The sequence below is a fragment of the Labrus mixtus genome, chromosome 5 (genome assembly GCF_963584025.1).
Source record: "Labrus mixtus chromosome 5, fLabMix1.1, whole genome shotgun sequence".
Taxonomy (NCBI): Eukaryota; Metazoa; Chordata; class Actinopteri; order Labriformes; family Labridae; genus Labrus; species Labrus mixtus.
In genome coordinates, this window is record NC_083616.1 from 7,073,757 (window position 1) to 7,098,978 (window position 25,222).

At 39.5% G+C, this 25,222-nt stretch overlaps 2 protein-coding genes across 2 annotated transcripts; one reads left to right on the plus strand and one right to left on the minus strand.

Annotated features, from left to right (window-relative positions):
- Positions 1-1,230: 1,230 nt before the first annotated feature.
- On the minus strand, positions 1,231-8,505 carry ube2l3b (ubiquitin-conjugating enzyme E2L 3b). Its single transcript, XM_061037506.1, has 4 exons — positions 8,360-8,505; positions 3,554-3,649; positions 3,247-3,433; positions 1,231-2,693 (listed from the first exon to the last, which is right to left on the minus strand). The coding sequence occupies exons 1-4, from the start codon at positions 8,384-8,386 to the stop codon at positions 2,539-2,541; spliced, it is 465 nt and encodes a 154-aa protein (XP_060893489.1). The 5' UTR covers positions 8,387-8,505; the 3' UTR covers positions 1,231-2,538.
- A 2,301-nt stretch (positions 8,506-10,806) lies between these two features.
- Positions 10,807-22,283, plus strand: pias2 (protein inhibitor of activated STAT, 2). Its single transcript, XM_061037505.1, has 14 exons — positions 10,807-10,872; positions 12,950-13,126; positions 13,422-13,509; positions 13,604-13,654; positions 14,704-14,794; positions 15,340-15,474; positions 15,559-15,664; positions 16,056-16,129; positions 16,406-16,566; positions 17,634-17,767; positions 18,251-18,443; positions 18,668-18,804; positions 18,895-18,932; positions 19,672-22,283. Exons 2-14 carry the CDS (start codon positions 13,018-13,020, stop codon positions 19,885-19,887), a joined length of 1,533 nt encoding a protein of 510 aa, XP_060893488.1. The 5' UTR covers positions 10,807-10,872; positions 12,950-13,017; the 3' UTR covers positions 19,888-22,283.
- Positions 22,284-25,222: the final 2,939 nt, after the last annotated feature.

Genomic DNA, 25,222 nt, shown 5'->3' on the forward strand with positions numbered 1-25,222 from the left:
TGATGAAAACATGTATGAACTGAGACCTAAACATCATGGAGTATTTTCACCGCCACATGCTTTTCATACCTCTGTGTGGTTTTCATGGAACACAACTAATATTTATTAACCGATTATTTATGCAAAAGAAACAGAATCTGGAGGTCCAGGACCAGGATTTATAAGAAGTGTTCTGGACTGTAAACAAAGGCCGCACACACAAATGGAAGTCCTTTATCATAAACTTCTGGATACAGTGGAAGCTCCATGAAGTTTGAAGAGTTTTCTGCACCCACATGTTCCCATGAAGCGGTGAAGTTGCACACGTGTTGAAATTGTACAAAATCGTTGGCAATGTTTCGGTACCGTTACATTGCCAAAAAATGTGTACTATTGAGACCAGTGGTTCTCAACTGGTGGGTCGGGGCCCACAATTAGGTCGCTGAGCTGTTTTAAGTGGGTCGCGAATGAGGGCCTGGAAAGAAAACGCCACCAAATGTCCATGAAGTGCTTTTTAAATATCTTCTTGATCTGTATTTTTGTTCTGACATATGCTTTTACACAGCTGAGGTTGAAACGACACCATCTTTCATTGAATTAATCTGACTGGTTAAAAAATGTCAGAAATTTGGGTTGCTCTTTTTTATGGAGGCGTTGGTGGTGGGTGCTGAGGCTAAACCAGCTGAGAACCACTGATTAAGAAAGTTTGCAGGACATGGCCAGCAATTTTTGATAATCAAAAACAATACATAGCTATCCTATTGTTGTTGCCCTGGAATCAAACAGGTATCATTTGATTTTTACTAGAATCATATCAAAGTTTGAATTCTAATTTCATGACAACCATAGTTACCAAACAGGTCATGGTTCATTTAGATTTTCAGAGTTTTCAGCTGCATATCTCGATCTGATCCATCTCTCTCTGTTCACAGTGAGTCTGGTTCTGCTTGAGGTTTCTGCCAGTTTAGGAACTTTTTCTGTCTCGTGGTGGATTTATGTTGGTAATAGAACAGAATGTTTTAGACCTTCTCTTTATGGAAAGCATCCACTGATACTTTGTGAGGATTTAAGAGATATGCAATTAAATAAATTAACTGATTTCTGTCAGACACTATGCACACAGTGAGCTGCAGAGAAGAAGAATGAGCAGCTTTATAAGGTCTGATCGTTAATGAAACTGTATGATTGAGTGTATTTCTATGAACTCATGTTGAGCAGCACAGGTGTGACACATCTAGGTGACAGCAGGCAAACAGTGAGGCCAAATGGTCAGCCATCTTTATTATGAAACAATATTGGGAGCAGATCAAACAGCGGTTACATGGTGGTTGTTTTTGGCCACTGAAGTCCCTTCCCGTGTCCTGATACGACCCCGGAAAGCCTGCCCTCTCCCAGCTGCCATTCAAGGTGCTTTTTTTCCCGGACCGCCTCCAGGAGCTGAGCTTCATCGTGCCCAGGGCTGCTCCTCCTCCTCCTCCTCCTGACGGGGCTCGGTCCCTCTCAGCTGGGCAGCCGACAGTTGCTGAGCTGCTGGACTCTGTCTCAGTGTGGTGAAGGGCTCTGATTCTGTTTTAGGTGCTTCTACTGGGGGACGTCTAATTAACTCCACAGCTTATTCTTCTTCTTCATCATCATCATCATCATCATCTCTACATCAAGTGCCAATCAAACTATTCAAAGTGGAGAAATGATCGTGATGAGGAAAGGAAATGACAGGAGGCTTTAGTCATGCAGCTGGTGTGTGTGTGAGTGTGTGAAGATCATAAAGGGACAGACCGTGTGTGTGTGTGTATGCCGCTGAAGAGGAGGACCACATGTTTGGAGTGTTTGGAGACTAATGTTTACTTCTTCTGCAGTACTTTCAGCAACAACAATTCAATTTATCCATGTTTGGCTGGCCTGTGCCTGTGCCTGTGTCTATGTGTGTGTCTATGTGTGTGTGTGTGTGTGTGTGTGTGCTGTGGGGGGGGATGGTTGTGAATCCCACATTGCCGGTGTAGAAGTGGTCGGAGCTCCTGTTGGGTGTTTTTTTTAAATATTACTGATGATGTGTGAAAAGAAAAGAATCGATCACTTCCCCTGCTAAAAATCAACCAACCAGTCAATCAATCATGTCTATATGAGATCTATTGAACACAGGAGCTGTTTATATGGAGGGAACAGAAAATTAACACATGACTGAGTATTTCAATCTAACTCTTCATCTGAGCATCAGCTTCCCTTAACTTTGCTTTTTCCATTTTCACATTAAGAAAAGAGTAGAAAGTTAGAAATGATCAGGGCTTGGGGGGAGGGGTGGCCGAGAGGAGGAGGAGGAGAAGAGGAGAAGAGAGGAAGGGAGGAAGCCGTCTGATCCACAGAGAGTCCTGGGTGGGGGCTGAGGCTGCTGCTGCTGCTGCTGCCTGGCTTCAGCTGGGGGGGACTGGTGTAGGGGAGGAGAATGAGTGAGGCAGGTGATGCGGGGGAGCTAAAGGATTATGGGTAATTGTTGGGGGGGGGGTGAGATAGGAGAAGAGGAGGAGAGAGAGACAGAGAGAGGGCTACACGCTCGTCAGGTGATCAGTCCATTGGCCGCTTTTCACCATGTTTCTTTGTAAACTCTTCAGCGTTCTTCAAGAATTTTTTACGGTCCTTTGAGTATTCTTCTGCTAGGTCTGCCCGCAGGGGGTGCTCTGGCTGGGGGTCGTTCACCAGCGCGATGAGGGACTGAATAACTGCACCATAAAGAGAGAGAGACAGAGAGAGAGAGGGAGGGGGGGAGAGAGAGACACAGTTAGTTTGTGTATGCAGGCACAGAGCAGCAGAGGACACAGTGAAAGTTTGTGCTTTCCTACTGACTCTGGGACAGCGTAATATGGGTGTCCCTGTCCTTGTGTTACTGTCACATTGGTTTGTTCTTTTTGTTTGTACATTTATTTATTGTGTATCTGAATATTGTACGATAAAGGGTAAAAAACAAATACTGGGTGACTAGGACTTTTTGTCGCTCTGGTTTCCGAACAGGTATTGATATTGTTAGATTTTGACTAGAATCTTAATCCAAAGTTCAGAATTCTGTGTATCATGACAACCCTACTTTTGTGTAATAAACAGCGCTTCATCTGTAAGGTTTAAATGCACCGAGTTAGAAAATGAAACTACAAACACTGTGTCCACACTCATTACCCTCCATCAAGATTTACAGACCACCGTCTAGATTACATTTGTAAGATTCACAAGTTTGTTCATTTTGAAATTATTGTTCCTGTGTAACACAAACACACACACCTTGGTCAGTTTTGGTGGCAGGCTTCCAGTTCTCTGCGCTGATCACAGGCAGACACACCTGGCCCTTCTCGTCGATGTTTGGGTGATAGATCTTTGTCTTGAATGTGATCTTGGGGGGCTTGAAGGGGTACTCGGTGGGGAAAATGATTTCGATCCTGAACGCACCTTTGTCATAAGGAGGATTGTCCTGAGGGAGAGAACAGGTACATGGTTAGTGAAGGAGGCTCAGGACAGGTATATGTCAGAGGAGTCAGACACGCGCGCACGCGCGCACCCCCCCCCCCCCACACACACACAGGATACTTACAGGAACAATGAGCCCTTGCCATGACAATAGGTTTGATTCCTCCACTTGAATGTTTCTGAAGTTTTTCATTCCAGACCTGCGAATCTCATCAAGTTCCTGAGAGAACAAGCAGATAAGGGGTGTTACACAGTGTTTCAGAGTGCGTTACACAGAGCTTTATATAGAGTGTTATACAGAGTATATTACACAGTACTGCCATTTATTAGGAGTGGCGACCTGCCCCTTCTGATGCCTTCTAAAAACCAGGATTGGTTATTAGTGAGTACACCAGTCTAAGCATTGACCTCATACAGTTAACTTATTAGTTTGTACTTGATTCACAAGAAACTAATTCTTCTTTACTGCACCAAAAACAGCAGTCTAAACAGGAACGACTGATTCAGAGCAGTGAAGAAAATTACTTCCCTATTCTTTAAGGATTCATTTCATGGTTAGGGTATGGTTCAGTATCTTCATGGCCTGGCCCTTGATCTGAATGGCTGTCCCTTACCAACCTGTGCACAGCCTGAGGTCCTCAGACAGGAACATCCTCACCATTCCCCCCTCAATCTCTAAAAATGAAAGGTGACCGAGCGTTTGCTGCTTCGGTTCCTCCATTGTAGAACGACCTGCCTGAAGAAGGGCTGAACAATGTTATCATTGCAATGTGTGCATGGGCAATAGTCACATCGCAGGACATGCAATGTCAGTCTTGACTTGTAACAGGTCATCCGACTTGTGCTGCCAAATTTCTGTTTAATAAAATCAAAATAGGCAGTTTTCTAGTTCCATGAATACAAGAAAGGTCTGTATGATATCACCATCAGTAGTCAAAGAACTGACCTCTACGCATGCAAAATCTGTGTGTCCCCTGCATGTTAAAATGTACAGGCCACAGGCCACGCAGCTGCCGCCACAGATACATTGGCATGACGCTGAAGACAAAAGGTCAATCACAGATCTGAAATAAGTGTATTCCCATTTTCAGTAGCAACTTGTCCCGGTGCTCGTTAATGCTGTGGTCGCATATAAGGACTGTTACAGGGCAGATGTTCCGCTGATTGCTCCCTTGTAGTGGCTACAGTTGCAGCACACGCAGTGATGTTTTATGTGAGTCACAGGCAGCTCAACACAGTGAGCTTTGGTTTAATTAGAAGTTACAATCATGGGGCTGCTCATGTAGACTAAACATAACTTTGAACATAGTAAGAAATGGTATTTCTTTTCAAGTATTTTGTCTGTGACAAGCCACATGTTTTTTTTGTGAAGTTAATGAAGAAACATGTTGCCCTCACCATCGTTCCTCCACCTACTCTGTGTGTGTGTGTGTGTGTGTGTGTGTGTGTGTGTCAGAGCTGCTGTCAGAGGGCTGGACCCAGATGGTGATCGAAGTGTGTTTACATTTTAAATCAAAAAGTATCATTTTTTTATGGAATTTTTAATTGATGTACATAAAAGGAACTGTCTGCCTGCATTTATTTGTGTGTGTGTGTGTATATATATGTCAGAATGACAATAGATCTTAATGTCAGCTTTTTCAGATATAGTTCAGCCCTATTCTGAAGACATAGTTAATATCGAAAGGTCTTCTAGTAGTTTCAATGTTTTACCCATGGTGCTTTATTTACTTATAATTATTATAACTATTTTGCAATGAGTCATTCCTCCTGTCTTCAACTTTTGCTTTAATCGTTTCCTCTTTAGTTGGTTATGTCTTATTGTTTAATTACTATATTACTGGGTATATTATTGTTAGGCCACATGCATGTTAGTGATGTATAAATAAACTTTATTATTATCAATACTACGTTATTTTTATAACAAACAACACTGTGATACCAGCATTAGGTTGTAATGTTCTACTTCTCATTAGTCCATAACAATTCTGGTAATGGAAATCATACATTATATTTTCCTTTAATATTCTAACATTATGGACTGATAATTCCCATAAAGCAAATGTACCCTGCTTTAACTTAATGAGCTGAGTCTCTTCTTTGATTATTTGGTCATTAAGTAATGTTGTGAACAATAGTCTCCATTTATTCTGCGACACAGTGATGTTTAACAAGACAAAAGTTAACCCAGGCTTTGGTCTAACTTCTTCTGGTCCGTTTTCTGGTTCTGTTGTGCTTCTTCAGGTAAAACTTGCTGCAATAAAAAGTCTCTCTCACTAGGGTTACATGGCGCTAGATATTCAAATTTCTGATCGTATCAGACACTGTTTGGACTTTTAAAATGCATGTAAACATCTTAGTCCGACCTACATCGGACCATAACGGACATCTCATAATTGGAAAAGAACACCTAAATAAGTCGTTCATAGTCGGCAAACTAACGGTATGTAAACTCAGCCATCGTATAAAATGCCCTAGGCTCATTTTGTTTTGTCATGTAAAGCTGAATTACAAAATACAATTCATAAATTTGTTGCACCTTCTGGCTCTTCAGAATGAATTAATTTATTTTTTACAGTTAACCTTTGCTAGTTAATCAATAACAAATAACTTTATGGGTTAACAGCAGGGACACTTGTCATGACTTTTACTTTCATTTGTGGCTTTACTTTATTAAAAATACTAATCACATTTATGACCTAGTATATCCAGCACATCACACGTCTTGTGTATTTTGATGTTTCCGTTTTTTTTATAAGTAGTCTGATGTTTTCTAGCGTTGTAATACCAGAATTTTAAACTTTGAAAGCACTAAAAGTAAAAATCTAATGATAGTCTAAAAAAACTCCTGAAAAACTCCTGATATCTCCAGGAGGAGCTGTATGTGTGAACGCAAACAGTTGAAATTTCCCCTCGGACTTCAGCTGGAGTTTCTCCTGCCAGACACCTAGTATCTACCGCTTCGATGTGTACGTAATATTAAGCGGCTGCATTATGTATTCTATTTGTCTGTACGTTTTTCTCCACTCTTTTGTTAAGATTGGGATTCTGTTGAACTACACATAGCATAAAGGCAAATATTCACATTAAAGCCTCGTGTAGCGGAATCTGTTGCTTCGTCCACTACTTCCACGTTGTTGTTTTTTACGTATTACCTTACGTATTACCTCAGGATTACCTCATTTTAAATCATGGTCAGATCCACGATCTGTAAGCCACGACTAAAACAGACTGATAGCAAGGCATGTTGTTGACATGCTTCTTATGAACTGTTCAGTCGGTTGCCTCCAGTGAACTAATTAGCAAAAAAATACCTACAGATTGACAATGTTATATGAATGTGAGTCATTTCCTCTCACAGTGCCACACTAAATAATATGAACATTAATATAAGCATTAAATAATTAAGTAGAAATACTCAAGTTACTTTCCCAAGTAACTAGTTAATTTTATAATACAGTAACTCAGTTACAAGCGGAAGCTCAGAGGGGACCGTGCGTTTTCTGTTGCGGCTCCAAAATTATGGAACGATATACCTCAGCACGTTAAACAGGCCTCTTCTCTGCCTGTTTTTAAATCTCGTTTTAAGACCCATCTCTTTTCCCTTTGACACACAGTAAGACGTTGACTTATTTATTTAATTTATTTTTTGCGTGCCTATTCACTTTACTTATGTTTTATGTCTTTTAACTTGATTCTGTATTTCACATGTAGTTTTCTTTTATCTCATGTGAGCTGTTATGTATTTTATTTATTCTTCTCTACAGCACTTTGGTCAACTGTGGTTGTTTCAAAGTGCTTAACAAATAAAGTTGGATTGGATTGGATTACTTTTTGATGATAGTAACTAGTGTCTGCTCATAATTGTGACACACTACCAAGGATTAGACTCCTTTAAAAAAAAAAAACTTAATCATCCAACCACACAAATATACAGAAGTCTAATGTGGAGTTGGATATACCAAGTAATAAGATTATACTCTTGGTATTTATTGTAAAGTAAAGCCACCATTCTCTTTAAAAACTACAGATATTTTAAATAAAACTACAGATCTTGCATAGAAAAAACGTGGCCTACGTATTTGTACAATGTAGACAGTTTCATTTTCGATCATTGCAAACAATGAATTACGCAATATTCAGTGTATATGACTGCTGTTTGTGTTGTGGCGGTATAGAACAGGTATCTTCATCGTTTTATTTTAAAATGATGATATCTTACGTTTATAATGATGTTACCGTGACAACCTGGTTTGAATGAGTTGACAGGGGAGAGGCACAGATCCAAACTTTAATCACATGCTAACAGACGGAGCATGCGTAATGTGTCACCTCCACTTAGCTCACTGATAACCGTATAGACATAAAGACGGGTGTATTGTGGTGTTTTTCAAGTGACAGACATTCAAAGGTATTACCTGTGTGTGCATACTAGCTTCACCTGCACCCTCTTATCAATGAAAGCTTCCTGACTGTGAGTTCATCTGACGCTCAGAGGCTAACAGCTAGCATCCGCCGCTACCGTCTGAGGCTAGCTGTTAGCTGATTAGCAGACGCCGTTTAAGATCTGACGGTCTTCTGTTGTTTGAATCTAAATCAACTCCCCTGGTGATACAACACATTAAAACATCGACGTCGTAATGAGTAACTAAATGAACCATAAGTAGTGTAGTGGTTTTCACACGGCTGGATGTGGACTCTCCGGCCTGTGTTGCCGGTGCTCCGCTGCATAACGGTAATACTCGGTTAGTAGTGACCTCTCGTTTTTATAAAGTTTACCGATAAAAACCGGGATTGGATGACTCTACACACAACAACATCATCGCATAACAACTTATGACAAGTCTGAACGCGTCCACTCGCCGCTAATGCTTCATACTACGGAAAAATAAAACAGATACTGAAAAAATAACGGGTTCGGGAGATTTACCTTGGCCAGCCTCCTGCTCGCCGCCATCTTGAAACTGCTGTGTGTCCCAGCATACACCGCGCATGGAATATGGGTCTGCTGCTGCTGTGAGGATTAACCCGGCAGACAGCGACTCCTTCACAATACAACACATCTACATGTCTGTTAAATCACATTGGAAGATTTAAAACTGAGCAGGCCGCGACTCATTCACTAAAACAAATCTACATTATGTAGGCCTATCTGTTAAATCCTTAATAAGATAAAGATAAGATAAGATATACTTTATTCATCCCAGCAGGGACATGTAGGTGTTCCAGCAGCCAGCATACAAACACACAACACAACACATATATACATACATATCCCACCCATACAAAAAAACATGAGCCCACAATACATAGCCAGGATAAAAAAAGTGGTCTGGATGGTCCATGTGCATAAGCAGCTGTTACTCATAGATAACAGTACAAAATACTAGCTCTGCCAGTGCATACATAGATCAATAAAGAATTATTATAAAAAAGCAGTCAAGTGTGCAAAATACAGTTTGATATATGATATATGCAGCTCAGGTTAAAGTTTAAAAGTTTAAATGTCTTACGTCCTTACTTAAAGGGGAGTCGTTATAAAGTGCAATTGCAGTAGGTAGTTGTAGTCTACAGTTCAGTCAGGTCATAAAGCCTGTGTGCAGGGATCACATAACAAAACAAAATGCACATCACTCTACACCTGTTTTTTAGCTAGTGTTGTCAAAAATGTTCAATAGCCTACTTCGATACTTTTTGAAACCTCATGTTTAAAAACTATACAATTTCAATCAATGGTAGGGTATGAGAAAATACAAAAATTCAAACAAAACACATCTCCAGTCATATTTTTTACCAAAAGAGAAAGATAGCACTGTCTAAATTCTCGTGGCCAAGTTTTTGTGAAATGAAGACAATGTGCAGGAGTTGCTCTTAAATTATAAACAATATTTTAAAAACCAGTAATTTTCTGTATTTACCTTAGATATGTCTAAAATGTTTAAAATTATGAGATCATGACAAACCCTATAATTTTAGCTACACATCAAATGTTATGCCTACTGTTGCATATATGTAGACCTACACGTTTTTATATTGTAATGTTTGTTGGTCTATTTATATAACAGGGCTTATCCTAGACATGGTTTTTTGCCATTTGTATTTCAAAGTTAGCACCGCTGTATTTTCTCAAGCAGGCTGTCTTTATTGACAAAATATGATTTGCACTAATTTCAGGTGTTCATTCAAGTTTCATTATGCCATTTAAAAATTGTGTTTAGCCTATATTAATGCAAATAGAAATCAAATACTGATATAGGCTTGAAGATTATATCCAATAACCAAATTATGTTTAGGCTTTATATAATGGAATCAAAAAATAATTAAACGTTTATAAACGAGTACAATAAATTGAAAATGAAAGAAAAAAACAGTATGCAAGTATAAAAAATAGCCTTTAGAAGAGAAATAAATACATCCAAAAAAGCTGCAGCATTACCTGGGAGCCCTTTACACCCCCCCACCCCCCCCAGTTTCAAAACTGGCAATCATCACATAGGTGACACTTCTGGATATGTAGTTTCTTGTAAGTGGAGCATATATTTTCGAAACTGATTAAGGCTATGGTATATTCTCAATATTTGCTTCCCATATGGACATCTGGAATTACAATGGGCCTACCTGTAGTAGCCCTAACCAAAAGTTACTCCTCATGGACTTGCAAGCATCAGAGGAAGGGGAACTAATTGAGCCTAGAGGTGGATTATATATATATATATATATATATATATATATACTTTTGGTAACAATTTAGAATAACTCGCTTAACTTTAGTTGATTGTGTTTCAGTTTCAAGCCTTTTTTGTAGCTCATTTATTTATCTATCGGCTCTCACTCTGCAAAGGAAACAAGAACACGTCTCCAATGCAATGTAGATCTGCACATATTCCACTTACGCAGTAGGCCTATTAGGCTGAAAAACCTTAACTCAAGTGAATAAAACAATGCAAAACATAGGCTATATTGTATTACTGATCAATTTACTTTAATAGAGCTTAAATCATATGAGATCATATCATATGGATTAATTGTTTATGTTTATGTTTATGATTATCTATAAAGACACAAGTACGCATCTTAACATTTGCCACACAACACGGCACTTGTAGAAACGCTAATTTGAAATTATTAAAAATGAAAAATGAAATTTGGCCCAACGAGGTTTTAGTTTGAAATATGACTTTAGATCAGAATCAATCATCAAAATAAACTATTGTATCATTTTAAAACACGACATTTCAAATATTAAACAACTGGTTCTCGATCTAGGGGTTCATCATGGTGGAAACAGAGATAGACTAATAATAATTTTAAAAACAATAATTGTAATCTGTCGTTTTTATGGAAAAGGTGGAGCTCCGGTGACCGCGGAAAGTGTCACCCGGAAGTAGTTTGTCTGGGCGGGTTGACTGGAACAACAAGATGGCGGAGAAAGAGGAGTTTCTGGTAGGCTAAAAGAAAAACACCGATTTTGACTCGCTTTTGTCAATAGTTAATCACGAAAAGACAACTGTTCATAAATTAAATAGATGATCAACGAGTATCAATGTTGAAATGTCTCCGTCAGATAATTCCGGTCAGATTGTTAGTGTTTTTTTAGCGTTAGTTAGCATCAATGCTAATGTTTTGTATCCCTCCAGCCGTCAGATTAACCGGTTTATTGTTAGTCAACAAACTGAAGTGTGTTTTTATTAATGATGCTTCTACTAACGCTGTCATTATATAAGTCATCAGGTGTTTGTAACTGCATCAGTTGTGTCCTGCAGCTAACTAAATATACAAAGTCAACGCTAAAATAATTTAAATATTCAGTTTAAAGTAACAAAAACGAGAATTAATTTATTTTTCAATGAGGTTAACCTCTTAACACGTGTTTGTATCGTGTGTAAACACCGATTTGTTTTAATAAGACAAACATTAGCTCGTTTTATCATCAGATTTCAACTCGTCTCATTAGAGGAATCTTCAGTAACCAGCTTATTTATGATGTTGAATCTGAACAATAGTTCTTTATCAGGCTGTATACCTCTAATGTGACTCACATACAGTCTAATGTACTGACAGTTTGCATCCAGCTAAGCATAAAAAGATTGCATTACCAAATATTGCAGGCAAAAACAGCAACATTTTTTGCAATGCACTTTTTGATGGTCCCATTCTTCTACATTACAACTGTCTCGTGAAATAGATGTTTTTTTTCTTTAAGCTTTTGTATTTTTAGATATCGTCAATCATTAAAATAACAGAGATAGTATTTTTTAACATGTGGTATTGAAGTATCAAACATAAAACCTTAATACTATGTACTCTCAGTCATATCAGTATCACTTAGATATTGAAACATTGCCAACATATTACGTGTAAACTAAGACAGTGCTCTCTCTCTTTCTCCTGGGGCAGCTTTTGGTTGAAAATCAAACTACTTTTTGTTCTATCGATCATTAAAAAAATAGAGATTGTTTCATTTGAAAACATCTGGTATCACAAATGTATTAAAATATTTTGACAACCTTAATCTCTTGTTAATGCAGGTACATAATAACACAAAATGTATTTATTTAACCTGCAGGAGTCACAGCAGCTGCTCTTTATTCCTCCAGTACATGAAGCACTTAAATGTGAATCTGAGTCTGTAGAATAATATTTACCTTAGTACTAGTTCAAAGTCTTCATTTAAACGGAGGGGATGTGGTGACTTAATGTGGCATTCAACAATTATATTGAGTTGTAGACATTATCATGGTGCCAAAGCCCTCTTATGTTTTAAATGTCCTCTGTCTGAGAAGCTGTTAAACAACAGCATTAAACCATAGGGACAGTTTCCATAGTTTTTCCATTAGACCAAAAGAAAGAATCCCTTCATTAAAAAAACACAGAAACAAAAGGCTCAGGTAAGAAAAAATAAAAAGCTGTTTGTTAACCTGTGACCACATTTCAGAAATGTGCAATATGTGTGGCCACTGCACAGTTTATAACCCGTGCTCACTGTAGTATAATATATGGGTAGGAACCTTTGACAGTTATACTGTGTTGCTGTGGGGAACACAATAATGACCCGCTCTAACTAGTCAGCATCAGCCTTCGTGTTCTTCTGAGTGTGCAGCAGGTTTAGGTTTTTATTGTACACATAAACAATATTTGTAAACTGCATGCACACACAGATTTACAGGTGTGCTCAGATTTGTAATAAAAATGAATGTGTAGTGTTAATAAAACTGTGCACACAGTTTGTAAACAGCTTTTTATGTTTTCTTACATGAGCCTTCAGGGGCTCCATGGATGTTGTTCTTATTTATTAAGTGCAGAATAATTTGCTGACCGCCAACTTGCAAGTAAATAAATATTCCATCTTTCTTAGAATAAAACACAATCCCTTTATTAGCAAACAGGGGAGTGTTTGTGCTCAGCTGGCGCTCGTGTCTTTTTCCAGGTTCCTGTTTCTTCTGTTGTGTTAATGTAAATGGTGGTTTCACTGTCCTCAGGTTAGAGAGCTATATCTGACCTCTGACCTCTCTGTATGCAGGAGTTAGTCCTGTAACTCACACGGCATCCTGTTGACTGGTGAAACAACTGTGATACACCGCACTCAACATGAACCTCCAGCAGCCCACCCCCCTCCCACCCGTCCACCCTGACGTGCAGATGAAGCCCCTCCCCTTCTACGACGTGCTGGACGTCCTCATCAAGCCTTCAAGTCTAGGTTTGTGTTGTTTTTCATTGTTTTGCTTTAAATGAAGACAAATATGGACCTGGAGGTTCCCAGAGGCATATATCCTCTATCAGGTGACGGTAGACGACGATTGACTTCGGGCTCCATATACATTATCTCAAATAAGAAAAAAACCCTCATCAGATTATGCATAAACACAACACCAAACATCTGGAGGAATATGGATGAGTTTTGGATTCTCGCCCTGTATTTGATACTAAATCCTCCATATAAATGTCCGACATCATACTATATGTGGATATGTGTGTTTTTTGTGTGTTTTCAGGAGCGAGTGCTGCACAGAGGTACCATCAAGAAAAATATTTTATCTTTGCCCTGACGCCACAGCAAGTTCGAGAAGTCTGCATATCGAGGTAAGAGTGATTTAAGCTCAGTTCATCCTCAGATAGACGACCTGAGACTGAAATGTGAAGACTAAAGAACGTGTTTGTAATTGTGTGTTCACAGGGACTTTTTACCAGGAGGCAGGAGGGACTACATGGTTCAGATTCAGCTGAGGTGAGCTTCCTAACAACAACAACTCAGAAATACTTCTTTTCTTTATAGGGCTGTCGTGATAACTGAAATTTAAACTTCAGTATGATTCTAGTAAAAAATCAAATGATATTGATAACCTGTTTGATACCATGGCAACAATATTAGAGGCACCGATCTAAAGTGCTCAAAAGTCGGCAATATCTTCACCAAGACATTGCAAATGTATCTGTGCCATTAAGACAGTGCTCTTTCTCTGTTTCTCTCCGGGCAGCTCTGGGTTAAAATATGACTGAGAATCTGTTTTTTGGTACTTTCTGATACTTGGTTGTATAATTTTAAGACGATAAGAAGTGTTTTTTTCTGAGCGCCATCTTCATTTTTTCAATGGGGAGAGAGCATTTGCAGCAGCAGCTGGAGAAAAAGCCCAGCACAGAGGGTCTTTTTTTTGTTTGCCCCGCCTTTTTTGTGTGGCCGTTCCAAGCGCTCAAGAAACTTTTTCTGAAAGGCGCTGTTGACGTCACCGGCGCTGTTTCCCAAATGTAGGATATTCCTCGTAGTTTTGCTGATTACGGATCGTGTCTTCTTCCCACATCCTCTTTTCTCTGTGTCTGATCGAGAAATAAACTGATTCTCAAATATAAAACATACAGTGTAAAGTAACGGAGCAGTGTCCATCATACAGTGGCCGTTGTCAACCGACTGTTGTCATAGAGACAGGAGAGACGTGCATCACTTTTATTCTCATTGACGATCATGCAAGCACTCCCGAGCGCACAGACAGGGTTTTTTTTCCGGGTAAAAACACTAGTGGACACAGGACCTTAGTTATTTAGCCTCCTTTATTTCATTGTTTTCAGTGAGAAAAATCTGAATGATTAATGTTTGATGGTGATCTAAAAACACAAGAGGAATAAGACTTTCATGATTCAGAACAGTGGATAACAATATCCATCATTACTATTTTATTGAACATAATTTAGATTCTTTACAGATATTCTCTTTCATACTGGACGAGAGACTGCTTGTGTTTTGAATAAATACATTGAAATCTGTTTCTGTGTGCTGTCCAGGTTTTGTTTGTCAGAAACGAGTTGCCCTCAGGACGATAACTACCCCAACAGTCTCTGCATAAAGGTCAATGGGAAACTGTTTCCTTTGCCGGTAAGTTTTCCTTCCCCACTGTTATGTGGCGAGTGTTTCTGTTAGAACTGTTCAATGAGGAAATCGTGAAACAGACTGGATTATCTGAGAAGGTATTCGGGCGTGGTCGGACAACACAACAACAGAACACACACGGCTGACAAAGTTTTCATGTTAACAGTCTTTGCTTATATTCTGTTAGAAGGTACACATTCCTCTCCATTTGGTTAGACTTCTAATAGGCTAGAAAGGTGACAGTACCTTGACTTGTAAATGTCAGACATATACATTTCTTCAACCTCACAGAATCACATTTCATTTCCAGCTCACATCATACACTTGGCTCCAATACAAATATAACTCTGCTGCTCTGAGATGTCTGACACGGCTACACAGACCTAAAAGAAGAATTACTCTCTTATGGTTGACAGAATTAAATGCTTTATTATCCATAAAATTAACAAGATGAATGAAGTCATGAAAATTCTTACTAAAACCCATTAAAAAAATCCTCAAACGGAGATATTCCAGTACAGAGACACTAACGAAGCCTGTCACTCCTGTAGGGTTACGCACCTCCCCCAAAAAACGGCGTGGAGCAGAAGAGACCAGGTCGACCTCTGAACATCACCTCGCTGGTCAGACTTTCCTCCGCCGTGCCCAATCAGATCTCAGTCACGTGGGCTCCTGAGATCGGAAAGGTGAGAATTTACGGCTCATGACAGTCATCGTCAGTGTTTCCTCTGGACGTCATGAGGACAGAAACAGTGAGCTTTGTTTTTCAGACATACTCCATGTCGGTATACCTGGTGAGGCAGCTCACGTCTCCTCTGCTCCTGCAGCGACTGAGGATGAAGGGCATCAGGAACCCCGACCACTCCAGAGCACTGAGTAAATACACATACACACTGTTAGTTGGGTAGTTCTGGCTTGTTAATCTCCATTAATCAAATCAAGATTAGAGTAAAACTAAAATAAGGTCACTTCTTCACTGCATCACCATGTGTTCAAGAAATCAATCACATTCTGGATTATGTGTCAATTTGCATCTTTTTGCCATCCTTACAAATGTATGAACAAAAATAAAATAAATCCAGTAACGTTGTAAATAGCTAGATCTAAACTATACAGCTACAGCTAAAGGCTACAACAGAGCAGAAACACAAGAACTCGTAAAGTCCACATGTGTGTGGAAAAGTTATTAGTTATGAGAATGTCTCTGATCAGGTGGTGAAGTAGATAAAAGTGCAGAATGAAAGTTTCTGTCTCTCTGTCTCTCCAGTTAAAGAGAAGCTGACAGCAGATCCCGACAGTGAGATCGCTACGACCAGCCTCAGAGTCTCACTCATGTGTCCGGTAAATAACACACCTGTGTAGTTTATGTGTTTAATGTTGACTCCAGACTTTAAAGCTTGAACTGCACACACATGGAGCACTGTGTATGGTGTGTTTGTTTTATTGTGGTGTAATTGGTCGTATCAGAATTCATAAGTCTGTGCCACGGTTTCTTGTCTAAAGTACCACCAGAGGGCGCCACAGTATGAACAATTGAAATGTAAAATCAAAGAGTTGAATGTGTGTAAAATCAACCTCCATCAGTTCACTGTGACATGGGTGTGTTTGGTCCTGCAGCTGGGTAAAATGAGGCTGACGGTGCCGTGCCGAGCAGTCACCTGCTCTCACCTGCAGTGTTTCGACGCTGCTCTCTACCTGCAGATGAATGAGAAGAAACCCACATGGATCTGTCCTGTGTGTGACAAGAAGGCAGCGTACGAGAGTCTCATCATTGACGGGTCAGTCACACACACACACACACACACACACACACACACACACACACACAGAACATGACCCACATGATGTAACTAAATGTTATTAAACAGACAGTCTGGGGCCATTTGTCATCTGTGTTTATTAAAGTTCATAATGACACTAACATGAAGTATTTATGATTTGTATTTATGAGTGTTTATTTTTGATTGGTGCATGCTTTAATAGACAAGTATCTGCTAATATAAAACCATTAAATATTCAACCCTCTCTCTTCTGAACTCAACCGTTTTGTCCGTCTTAGCCCGACAGTGTTACAGCTCCTAAATGCCAGCTGCACTGGCTGTTTCACTGCATATGACAGTTTAAATTAGAGTGTGTCTACCTAAAAATCGCATTTGACTACACCCGTCATGGTCTGATGCTGATAACAAAGCTGTATAACAAATCCGTTAATTCGCTTTAATAAAGAACAGAGTGTAAACATCGAGGTAAAAGCTCTCAGTTTCAGCCTGCGGAAGATTGTATCAGGTGTTGCTCATAACAATTATGTCCTGAACATACATTTACGTTTACATTTTGGTACATTTAAATATCAGATTAGAGTCTGACTGCAATCAGAAGAAATTCATTGAAAAGTAACTATCAGGGATTGTGCAGATTCTCTGTTCATGCAAGTGTGGAGCCAGAGAACATCAATCAATCAGTCATTATTTGTTAAGCACCAATTCATAACAAATGTTATCTTGATACACTTTACAAAAGAGCAGGTTAAAGACCTTACTTATTGTTAAGTTACAAATGAAAACTGGGATATGGGGAGATGGAATAATATGCAGGAAGGATTTCTCCTTTGTATTCCTCATGTTCCTGTTGTCCACACTTCCTTGGTGCTGAGGTCAGAGCAGGCTGGCGTTGGTTGTGGGGGCGACACAGTTGCGATGGTGGTGGCTTGGTGTCAGGGACGTCGGGTGGTAGTAGTGCCAGATCACCTCGCTGACATCATGAGAACCTCAATTAGCAAGGATTAGAAACAAAGACACTCATCCACAGAATCAAGCTGTGATAAAAGTGTGTTTTCTTTGTTCAGTTTGTTCCTGGAGATCCTGAACGACTGTTCAGACGTGGATGAAATCAAGTTCCAGGAGGATGGGACCTGGTGTCCCATGAGACCAAAGAAAGAGGCTGTCAAGGTTTCCTCTCAGTCAGTCCCAAAAATAGAGGGTGAGTTCCTCATTTATTGTCTGAATGTTTTTATTAAATGGTAAATGTGTGTTCACAGTGTGCTACACCATTACAATTACATAGTTTACACAGTGTAGTTTATTTACACATACTGTAGTTTATTTTTATTGAATTAGGATTGTATACATTCATCAATTTATCAGCAAATAGCATCTTTGTAAATATGCCGGAATTAGCAGAAAAGTTAAATTTCATCAGTAGTCCTAAGGCAGGTACACATTTACACATATTATGGTTTATTGACACACGGTAGTTCACTAAAACATAATTTAGTTTATTAACACTCTGTTGTATCACATTGAATTATCTTCTTTTTTAAATGATTGATTATTGTTTAATCAGATAAGAGTATTTTGATGTTTTTTCTGTCCCATTGAAATGATGATGTCCTGTTCTGAGATTTTAAGACGTTTTCATGACGACTGCATCTGTCCTCTCTGTTCTTCATCGTCGCCATCTCAGCGTCGCCTCCTGTGCGTCAGTCCTCTGTCGTCCCTCCTGCTGCTGAGCCCGGCTTCACAAAGAAGGCTGACGTGATCGACCTGACTCTGGAGAGCTCCTCCTCCTCCTCCTCTGACGATGAAGAGGAAGCAGATCCCCCGCTGAAGAAACGCTGTGTTTACATCTCCAAGAATGAGGAAATGCACACAAAGGGGTGAGTGAGCCGCAGACACACGTGCAGGTAACACCTGTACACATAATGATTGCATGATCCTCTGACCTTTCAGTATTTTTTTTTATTACCATCCAGAGACATTTATGATAACAGGGTAGCTCTCTGACTTTCTCGACTGGCTGACGTATGTATGTGTGTGTGTGTGTGTGTGTGTGTGTGTGTGTGTGTGCTTCATGTAAACCGTGCTGTGTGTCTTCTCTCAGAGTGTTGACCTATCAGCCCACTGTACGCGTCCCAAACGTCCAGGCTCTGGACCCGTCATTTCTGACGTCCACGCTCGCGGACTATACAGTCCCCTTCCACCCGTCGACGCTGGCCAACATCCCCGCAGACATGCAGAGTGAGTCAGCTCTCGTAATGACCATTAGCACTGTTTCTAGCACCGTGTGGCGCTGTCAGTAATCTGTTGCTTTCTGTCTCTAACCTGCAGGTCTGGATTTGTTCTCCTTAATTCAACCAGATCCTCAGGTATGACTGTGTTCCAGCTGCACCACACATCATTCAAACATCAACATCCTCAGACTCAAGCAGGGATCACTGACTCACACAGACAGTTAAGACTTAAAGGGGAAGTCATATATTTTTAAACTTTTTTGTGAAAGAGGAAGATTCTTTTTTAACAACATCAGCTGTTACATCAGCCTCTACAAACACACCAGGCTCCATTGTCCAAAATAGGAACTTTACGTCACAGAACATAGGAGTAGTTCATCTACTGCTGCTTCAGTTTGTACCATTGTCTTGGGTTATTGCACAAGTTGAAACTACCACCTTATTTGATGCCACAACATTTCGAACTAAATGATCCTGTATACATAAAGTTAATTTGTATTAATATATTTTCCCATCACTGGGTGCTAAACTGTTACATTTGATGCAGATTAGCTGTGAGAATAAAATACATGAATTGTGTTGAGATTGCAGCATTTAGACCTTCAAGCCAATCATGTCATGTCTTCATTCAAAAGACTTTATCGGAGGATACACTGGTGTATCCTCGCTCTGAGCTCCTCCAGAAGCCTCCTCTCTCCTCGATCCTCTTTCCTCAATCCTTGCCTACTCCAGGTGCATTTAAAATATTGGAAGATCCTTCCTCATGGGGACTGATTTCCTGGTCAGTCGAGGAGAGAGGATGCGAGGATGCGCAAAGTAATATAATGAGAAGCATCCCCTGACTCTGATCCTGAATCCTGTTTTACCCCCCCAGCACTACCGTCCTCAGATGTTCCTGGAAAACCTGACGAGCAGCATGCAGAGTGCAGCCAGCACCAGCTCCGCCCTCGTCTCCTCCTCTAGCGGACACTATGACTCCAGCTCCCACGCTGCCTCCACCCTGCAAGAGTCCCGGGTCATCACCGGGGGAGGGGGGTCCACAGGGGGAGGGCCTGACAGCAGCCTATCAGACATTATTTCATTAGACTGATCACAGCTCAGTGGACGTTCAGGACAGACTCCTGTGGACTCTTTACTCTGGACTGAATGTGCACCACAGATCGTTTGACATCAGCGCTCCGAGGGTTAAAGTTGCTTTATTTTACCCTCTCTGCTGTGACACGAGGAACAGACTGTTGTATGAGTTCTACAAGTTTCAGTGTCAGTTCAGTCTCAGACTCCAGCTCAGAGTCAGACAGGAGTTAAGCTGTTAAGCGTTTGATGAAATACAGACAGACTTTCATTAGTTACGCAATCATGGAGACCTGAGCAGACAGATGTTTAAAAGACGTCTCGCGCTCGGCTCTGCAGCGTTTTCCTGTCGGGGAGGATAAACATCTGGAATCTTTGTCCTCCTGTGTTTTAAATATTTGAAACATTGAACTATAAACTGGTTTGTGTGCTCACACCAACATGTCTGCCTTCACCCCTCAAGCTTATGATCAGCTTCACAGACTCACTGCCCTCACACACTTCAGACACGTGTGTTTCTGTCTGTTTGAGGGTTGCCATGGTACCAGAATTCTAAACTTAGATATGAATCAAGTACAGATTTTATGATATTGATGCCCGTTTTGATACTACCGCCACAAAAAGAGAAGTCCTTGACACCCTATATTGGGTAATGTATTGTCAATAGTTACTAATTATTGTACTGGGGAGGAGCCAAACCTTGCCTCTGTCAAAACGTTGCCAATGTGTTTGAGCAATTTAGACAGCACTCTCCGTCTCTCTTGGTTAAAAATATGGCTTAAGCTAAATTTTTTTTAAGCTTTGATACTACAGATCATTTAAATATTAGAGATTGTTTCTTCTGTAAACACATGGTATCAAAAAGTATCAAAGTTTTAACAATCAGTCGGTTTCTCTGTGTCGGCTCTCAGAGAGAACACAGAAAGGCGGGTCATAGGTCATTCAGAACTTCTCATTGGCTCTTACAGCTGTCAGTCAGTCCCTTCTGTTACTGGGCAGGTTTCAGTCCACACCAGTGTAAACTGTTCCTTTGTTATGTAGTCAGAGCAATAATGTTTGAGCTAGCGTTAGTTTAAAGAAAGTTGTAAATGTAGTTCAGATTCTCAATAATGATCTAAGAATCCTCTATCCGTTTGTCAAATCTGCTGACAGGATCTATTTTGTTGGTCCTTATAATGTGCTGTCTCTCAGAGAAGTTCAGTCAGACATGTCTGTGTGTGGTTACACCCGCTGACCTGTAGAGGGCCCTCTGAGCGTGATGTTGATATTCACACAGACAGACTGTGAGCGACACAGTTAGCACGGTTCTGGTCTTCATGCTAACTAAGTCGTGACTCCCGCTCCGTAACATCTTATGATGTCACTCTAAGAGAACCAGCAGGAGGCGCTGCCCTGGATTCTAGGGTTGTCATGATACCAGATTTTTAAACTTGTTTGTTTGCAACAAAAAAAGAAGTCCAAGGCACTATTTTTTTTTAAATTTCTTGTTTTTAATTATCAAAAAACGCAGGTAAACTCCTGAACGGTCTACAATGTACAAAAACATCATCTACGTTCCTGTATGGAAGTGTTGCCATTGTTTTTGTGTAATTTAGACCGTGTGCAGGAGTTTTGTTTTGTGTTTTTTTGTGCAATATTTGATGGATTTATTCTTCCCCTTCACACCTGTCTGATGTGTTTTTTTTTTTTTTAGCTATGGTACTTATTGATACTAATGATCATAGAAATAACTGATTGTAACATTTTAAAACACGTTGTGTCAAGAAATATCAAACACCTCGACAACCTTAGAGGATTCTGAGATCATTTGACCGATTAAATGTAAAGTTTAGTTCAAGCTTCAGACATGTTCAAACTGCCAAAAACCTGATCTGCAGATTACTGTCCTTTTCAGTGATGATGATGATGAAGATGATGAAGATAAACACACCTGCAGGTGGCAAACAGGGCAGCTACCTTCACACCTGTGATCTGATCATTACCTGTGTGACTCGTCCATCAGAGCTCCATCTCAGGGACACACACACCGCTGAGCCTGATGGACCCGTTCACACACACACACACACACACACACACACACACACACACACACACACACACACATACACACACAGTGTCAGTGTGTGCGTGTGTTTTATTCAGATATGACTCTTTCAGATGTTGGCAGTTTGATGTTTTCATGTGGAGGCAGAGATCCTCTGGATTTGTTCTGCAGATGTTTTAATTGCTGTTAACAGGTTTTTATATTTCGTTCACCTCTGAAATACAGTTTAAAAACTCTTTAAAAAATCATGTTTAACCCCCTCTGCTTTATTCAGACAGAGGAGATTAAGTATTACTTTCAATATCACTTTATCTGACAATTTATTTTTAGTCCAATGTCATAAAATTGTGAAAGATGCTCTTCACAATCTCCATGATCCTAAAGTGATGTTTCCAATCCCTTAAGTTCACACTGAACAGTTTTTTTTTATTTTAAATGTTTTAATGCGACTTTAAAGGCTTTATATGCGATTTCTCACACTTAAATATAATAGAAATCAAGTATATCCTCTGAAAATAACTCTGTGAGTCATGACTGTCTACAATGAGTGTAACACCCGAGTCCCACTGTCTGTGATGTTTTCAGAGTCCTATCTTCAGTTTGTTTACATCGCCCGGACGGCCGGTTGACTCCTCCCCTCACGTATAAAAGTTGTTTAATTGAGGGACTAGAGAAAAGAAGAACAACATACTGTACTCACTGCTTAACTGTGTTTCTAGATCACACTCATTTCGGTCAAATTTACATGCAGTGTGAAGATACGAGCATAATAAAGATCGCTAGCATTAGCATGCTAACACAACAATGCAGCGTGAGTTGTTTTGGTTTCATGCTGGTGCTCAAGGGCGACATCTACTGGATCAAAAAATCGCATATAAAGCCTTTAAAGAATCTAACTCAACTGTTTTGACATCTCTGCTTGAAAAATCAACTCATACACGCATCCATGATCACGACATTTAGAGAATTCTTACTTTTATTTTTTGATTCTTCGTCTTAGCGGTGAACTACAGTGAGAACCGTTTCACACATCTATAAGCCTTAGTGCTCAGATGGTGACAGGAATTTAAAAACCTGGATGAGTTACTAAAATTGTCTGCAGGACATTCTTCTACAGGTGGAGAGAAGTGTGTTCCTTTTTTTAACTCTTCAAACTTTACTCAAACATCAGAGTCATAAGTTCACTCACAGGTTTCTCTGAGACTGCAGCTCAGCAGACTCAGAGGAAGAACAGACCCTTTCTTGTTCCCATCAGGAGGTTTATTAAAGAACTGTTTAATACAAAACTGTTGAGTCAAAAAAAAGTCAATTAGAGGACGGTTTATCACAGAACTCTGTTTTTTCCCTCTCTCTGTAAATGTTCAGCGTTTTGAGTTGTGGTACCACATGTGGCTGTTTTTTTTATCATTAAAAAAATTCCTTTTTTATTCTGTAAAAATCTGTCTCTCTCAACATTTTAAATCTTACAATTTTAAAACTCTCTAAAGTAACTACACTATGAAGCATTAGCGTACTTTTAGTTTGTACGTATTTCATCGTCTAAAAAACAATCTTCCTAAATTAATACTTATTAATACTAAAGATAAATACTCATCTGGTGCTATTTTGAATCTTTTTAAATCAAAGTCATTATCATTTTATTTTTTGTGATGTTGGTCCTGGTAGAAATCCCCATCAAAGGTAGCCTGTAAGTCAGACTTCATTCTACTTTCATTAAGAACTCATGAACAATATAACATTTTAACTACATTTCATACAGATAAGTATTCAGGTATAAGATGCTTTAAAGACATTGAATTAAGTATGCTTAGCTAAAGTTTAACATTGTAGGCTTTTATATCTTTTAAAGCGTTACCTTATTATTTTTTTCACAAAACGATAGTGTGACAATGTGTTAGTTTGACCTGAGTTCTGTCTGCAGGCAATCTTCAGATCCAAAATTTTACCTTCCTTAAATTACAGCTGAAATTGAAGCGAAAAGATCTGCCCTCCTCCTCCACCAGGGGGCAGTATAACCTCAGACAGAGACGATCCCCGCAGCTGACCAACATGTAAAAGAAAATAAGTGCTTGATGTTATAAAACTGTTTATTGAATCTAAAAGATCTGCCAATTTAGTTGAAGATGATTTAAAAAACGTGATTTATGTTTGTTTTAAATAAACTGGATATATAGGCTATTTAATATTCTTTAAGATTAAATTCCTCTTAAAGCATCAAAGTGGCTCGAGCTGATCCTGTCTCCAGAAAGTTATCCCACTGTTTCAAGAAAATAATCAATAATCACAAGTTTAAAATCTCCTCTATCTGACGTACCGACGGAGCTTTTCAGAGAGGGCTGAAATCTGAGAGAAGTGTAACAGTTTCTCTCAATGACCTGCTGTCAGACGCTGTTTTTAATCTGTGTGAAATGACCACCAGGCCACATTAATCAATGTTCCGTCAACGTGTCAGCTCAGGCGACAGCAAGGCAGGAAGTATAGAGCAACGAGGGGGGATATGGGGGGCAGCAGGGTCAAAAGGGGGGAAAAGTCGACCTGGGAAATCGTTTGGACTGTCGGACTCAGTGAAGGTGGAGGTGAAGTTAAAGTCGTTCTCAGGTGTTCTCTGTCAAACAGCAGGAAACAAAAACAAGAGGTGGTAAAAAAAGAAATCAACCATTCATTGTTTTTTTAACATGTAAACATTTTATTTCATAAATTCCAATATGAAATTAAAATGTTATGTTATAGGCCTACTTGTAATACCACATTAAATGTCAAGTGTTAATCAGATATTTCACATGCGATAATATCTATACTGACCGATTCTACATAGAAATGTATCAGTGTTAATGACATGCCAGCTCCAGTCAGCAGTAATCTAACAATGATTTAGTCATCTCTAAACAGATATCTGGATAAAAGTGCAGCTGAAAATAATTTTATAGATCTAACATTTGATCAGCTTTTAGATTTTCAGACTACCTAAAATGCATCAGAAATTATCAATCTGACCTAAATCAACAAACAAACATTTTAGAAGTTGTTTTCTTCTCCTTTTGAGTAAAGACCTGACAAAGCTTGACTTTTTAATTTGGAAACATCTTGTTTGTTTTACATCATACATACCGCTGCTGTCGAATAGAACTGAGATGTTATGGCCAAGCGGCAACCTCCAGTGTTGAAAAAAAGTAAGCCAAATTGCAGAAGTGCAAAATCCTGCAGTTCATCAAGCGTCCCTTGAGGCTGGCCGCAGACACACCAAAAGTCACATACACACTTGTTCAAAAAAACATTTTTTTACAGCAGAAATTAAAAATGTTTACAGCCT

Excerpts from the sequence above, each read along its gene's own strand:
- pias2 (XM_061037505.1), top strand. The coding sequence starts at position 13,018 with ATGAACCTCCAGCAGCCCACCCCCCTCCCACCCGTCCACCCTGACGTG. Across the intron at positions 18,805-18,894 it reads CATCCCCGCAGACATGCAGA|GTCTGGATTTGTTCTCCTTA; the intron begins GTGAGTCAGCTC and ends TCTAACCTGCAG. Across the intron at positions 18,933-19,671 it reads TAATTCAACCAGATCCTCAG|CACTACCGTCCTCAGATGTT; the intron begins GTATGACTGTGT and ends TTACCCCCCCAG.
- ube2l3b (XM_061037506.1), bottom strand. The coding sequence starts at position 8,386 with ATGGCGGCGAGCAGGAGGCTGGCCAAG. Across the intron at positions 3,650-8,359 it reads CGAGCAGGAGGCTGGCCAAG|GAACTTGATGAGATTCGCAG; the intron begins GTAAATCTCCCG and ends TTGTTCTCTCAG. Across the intron at positions 2,694-3,246 it reads TGCCACCAAAACTGACCAAG|TTATTCAGTCCCTCATCGCG; the intron begins GTGTGTGTGTTT and ends TTTATGGTGCAG.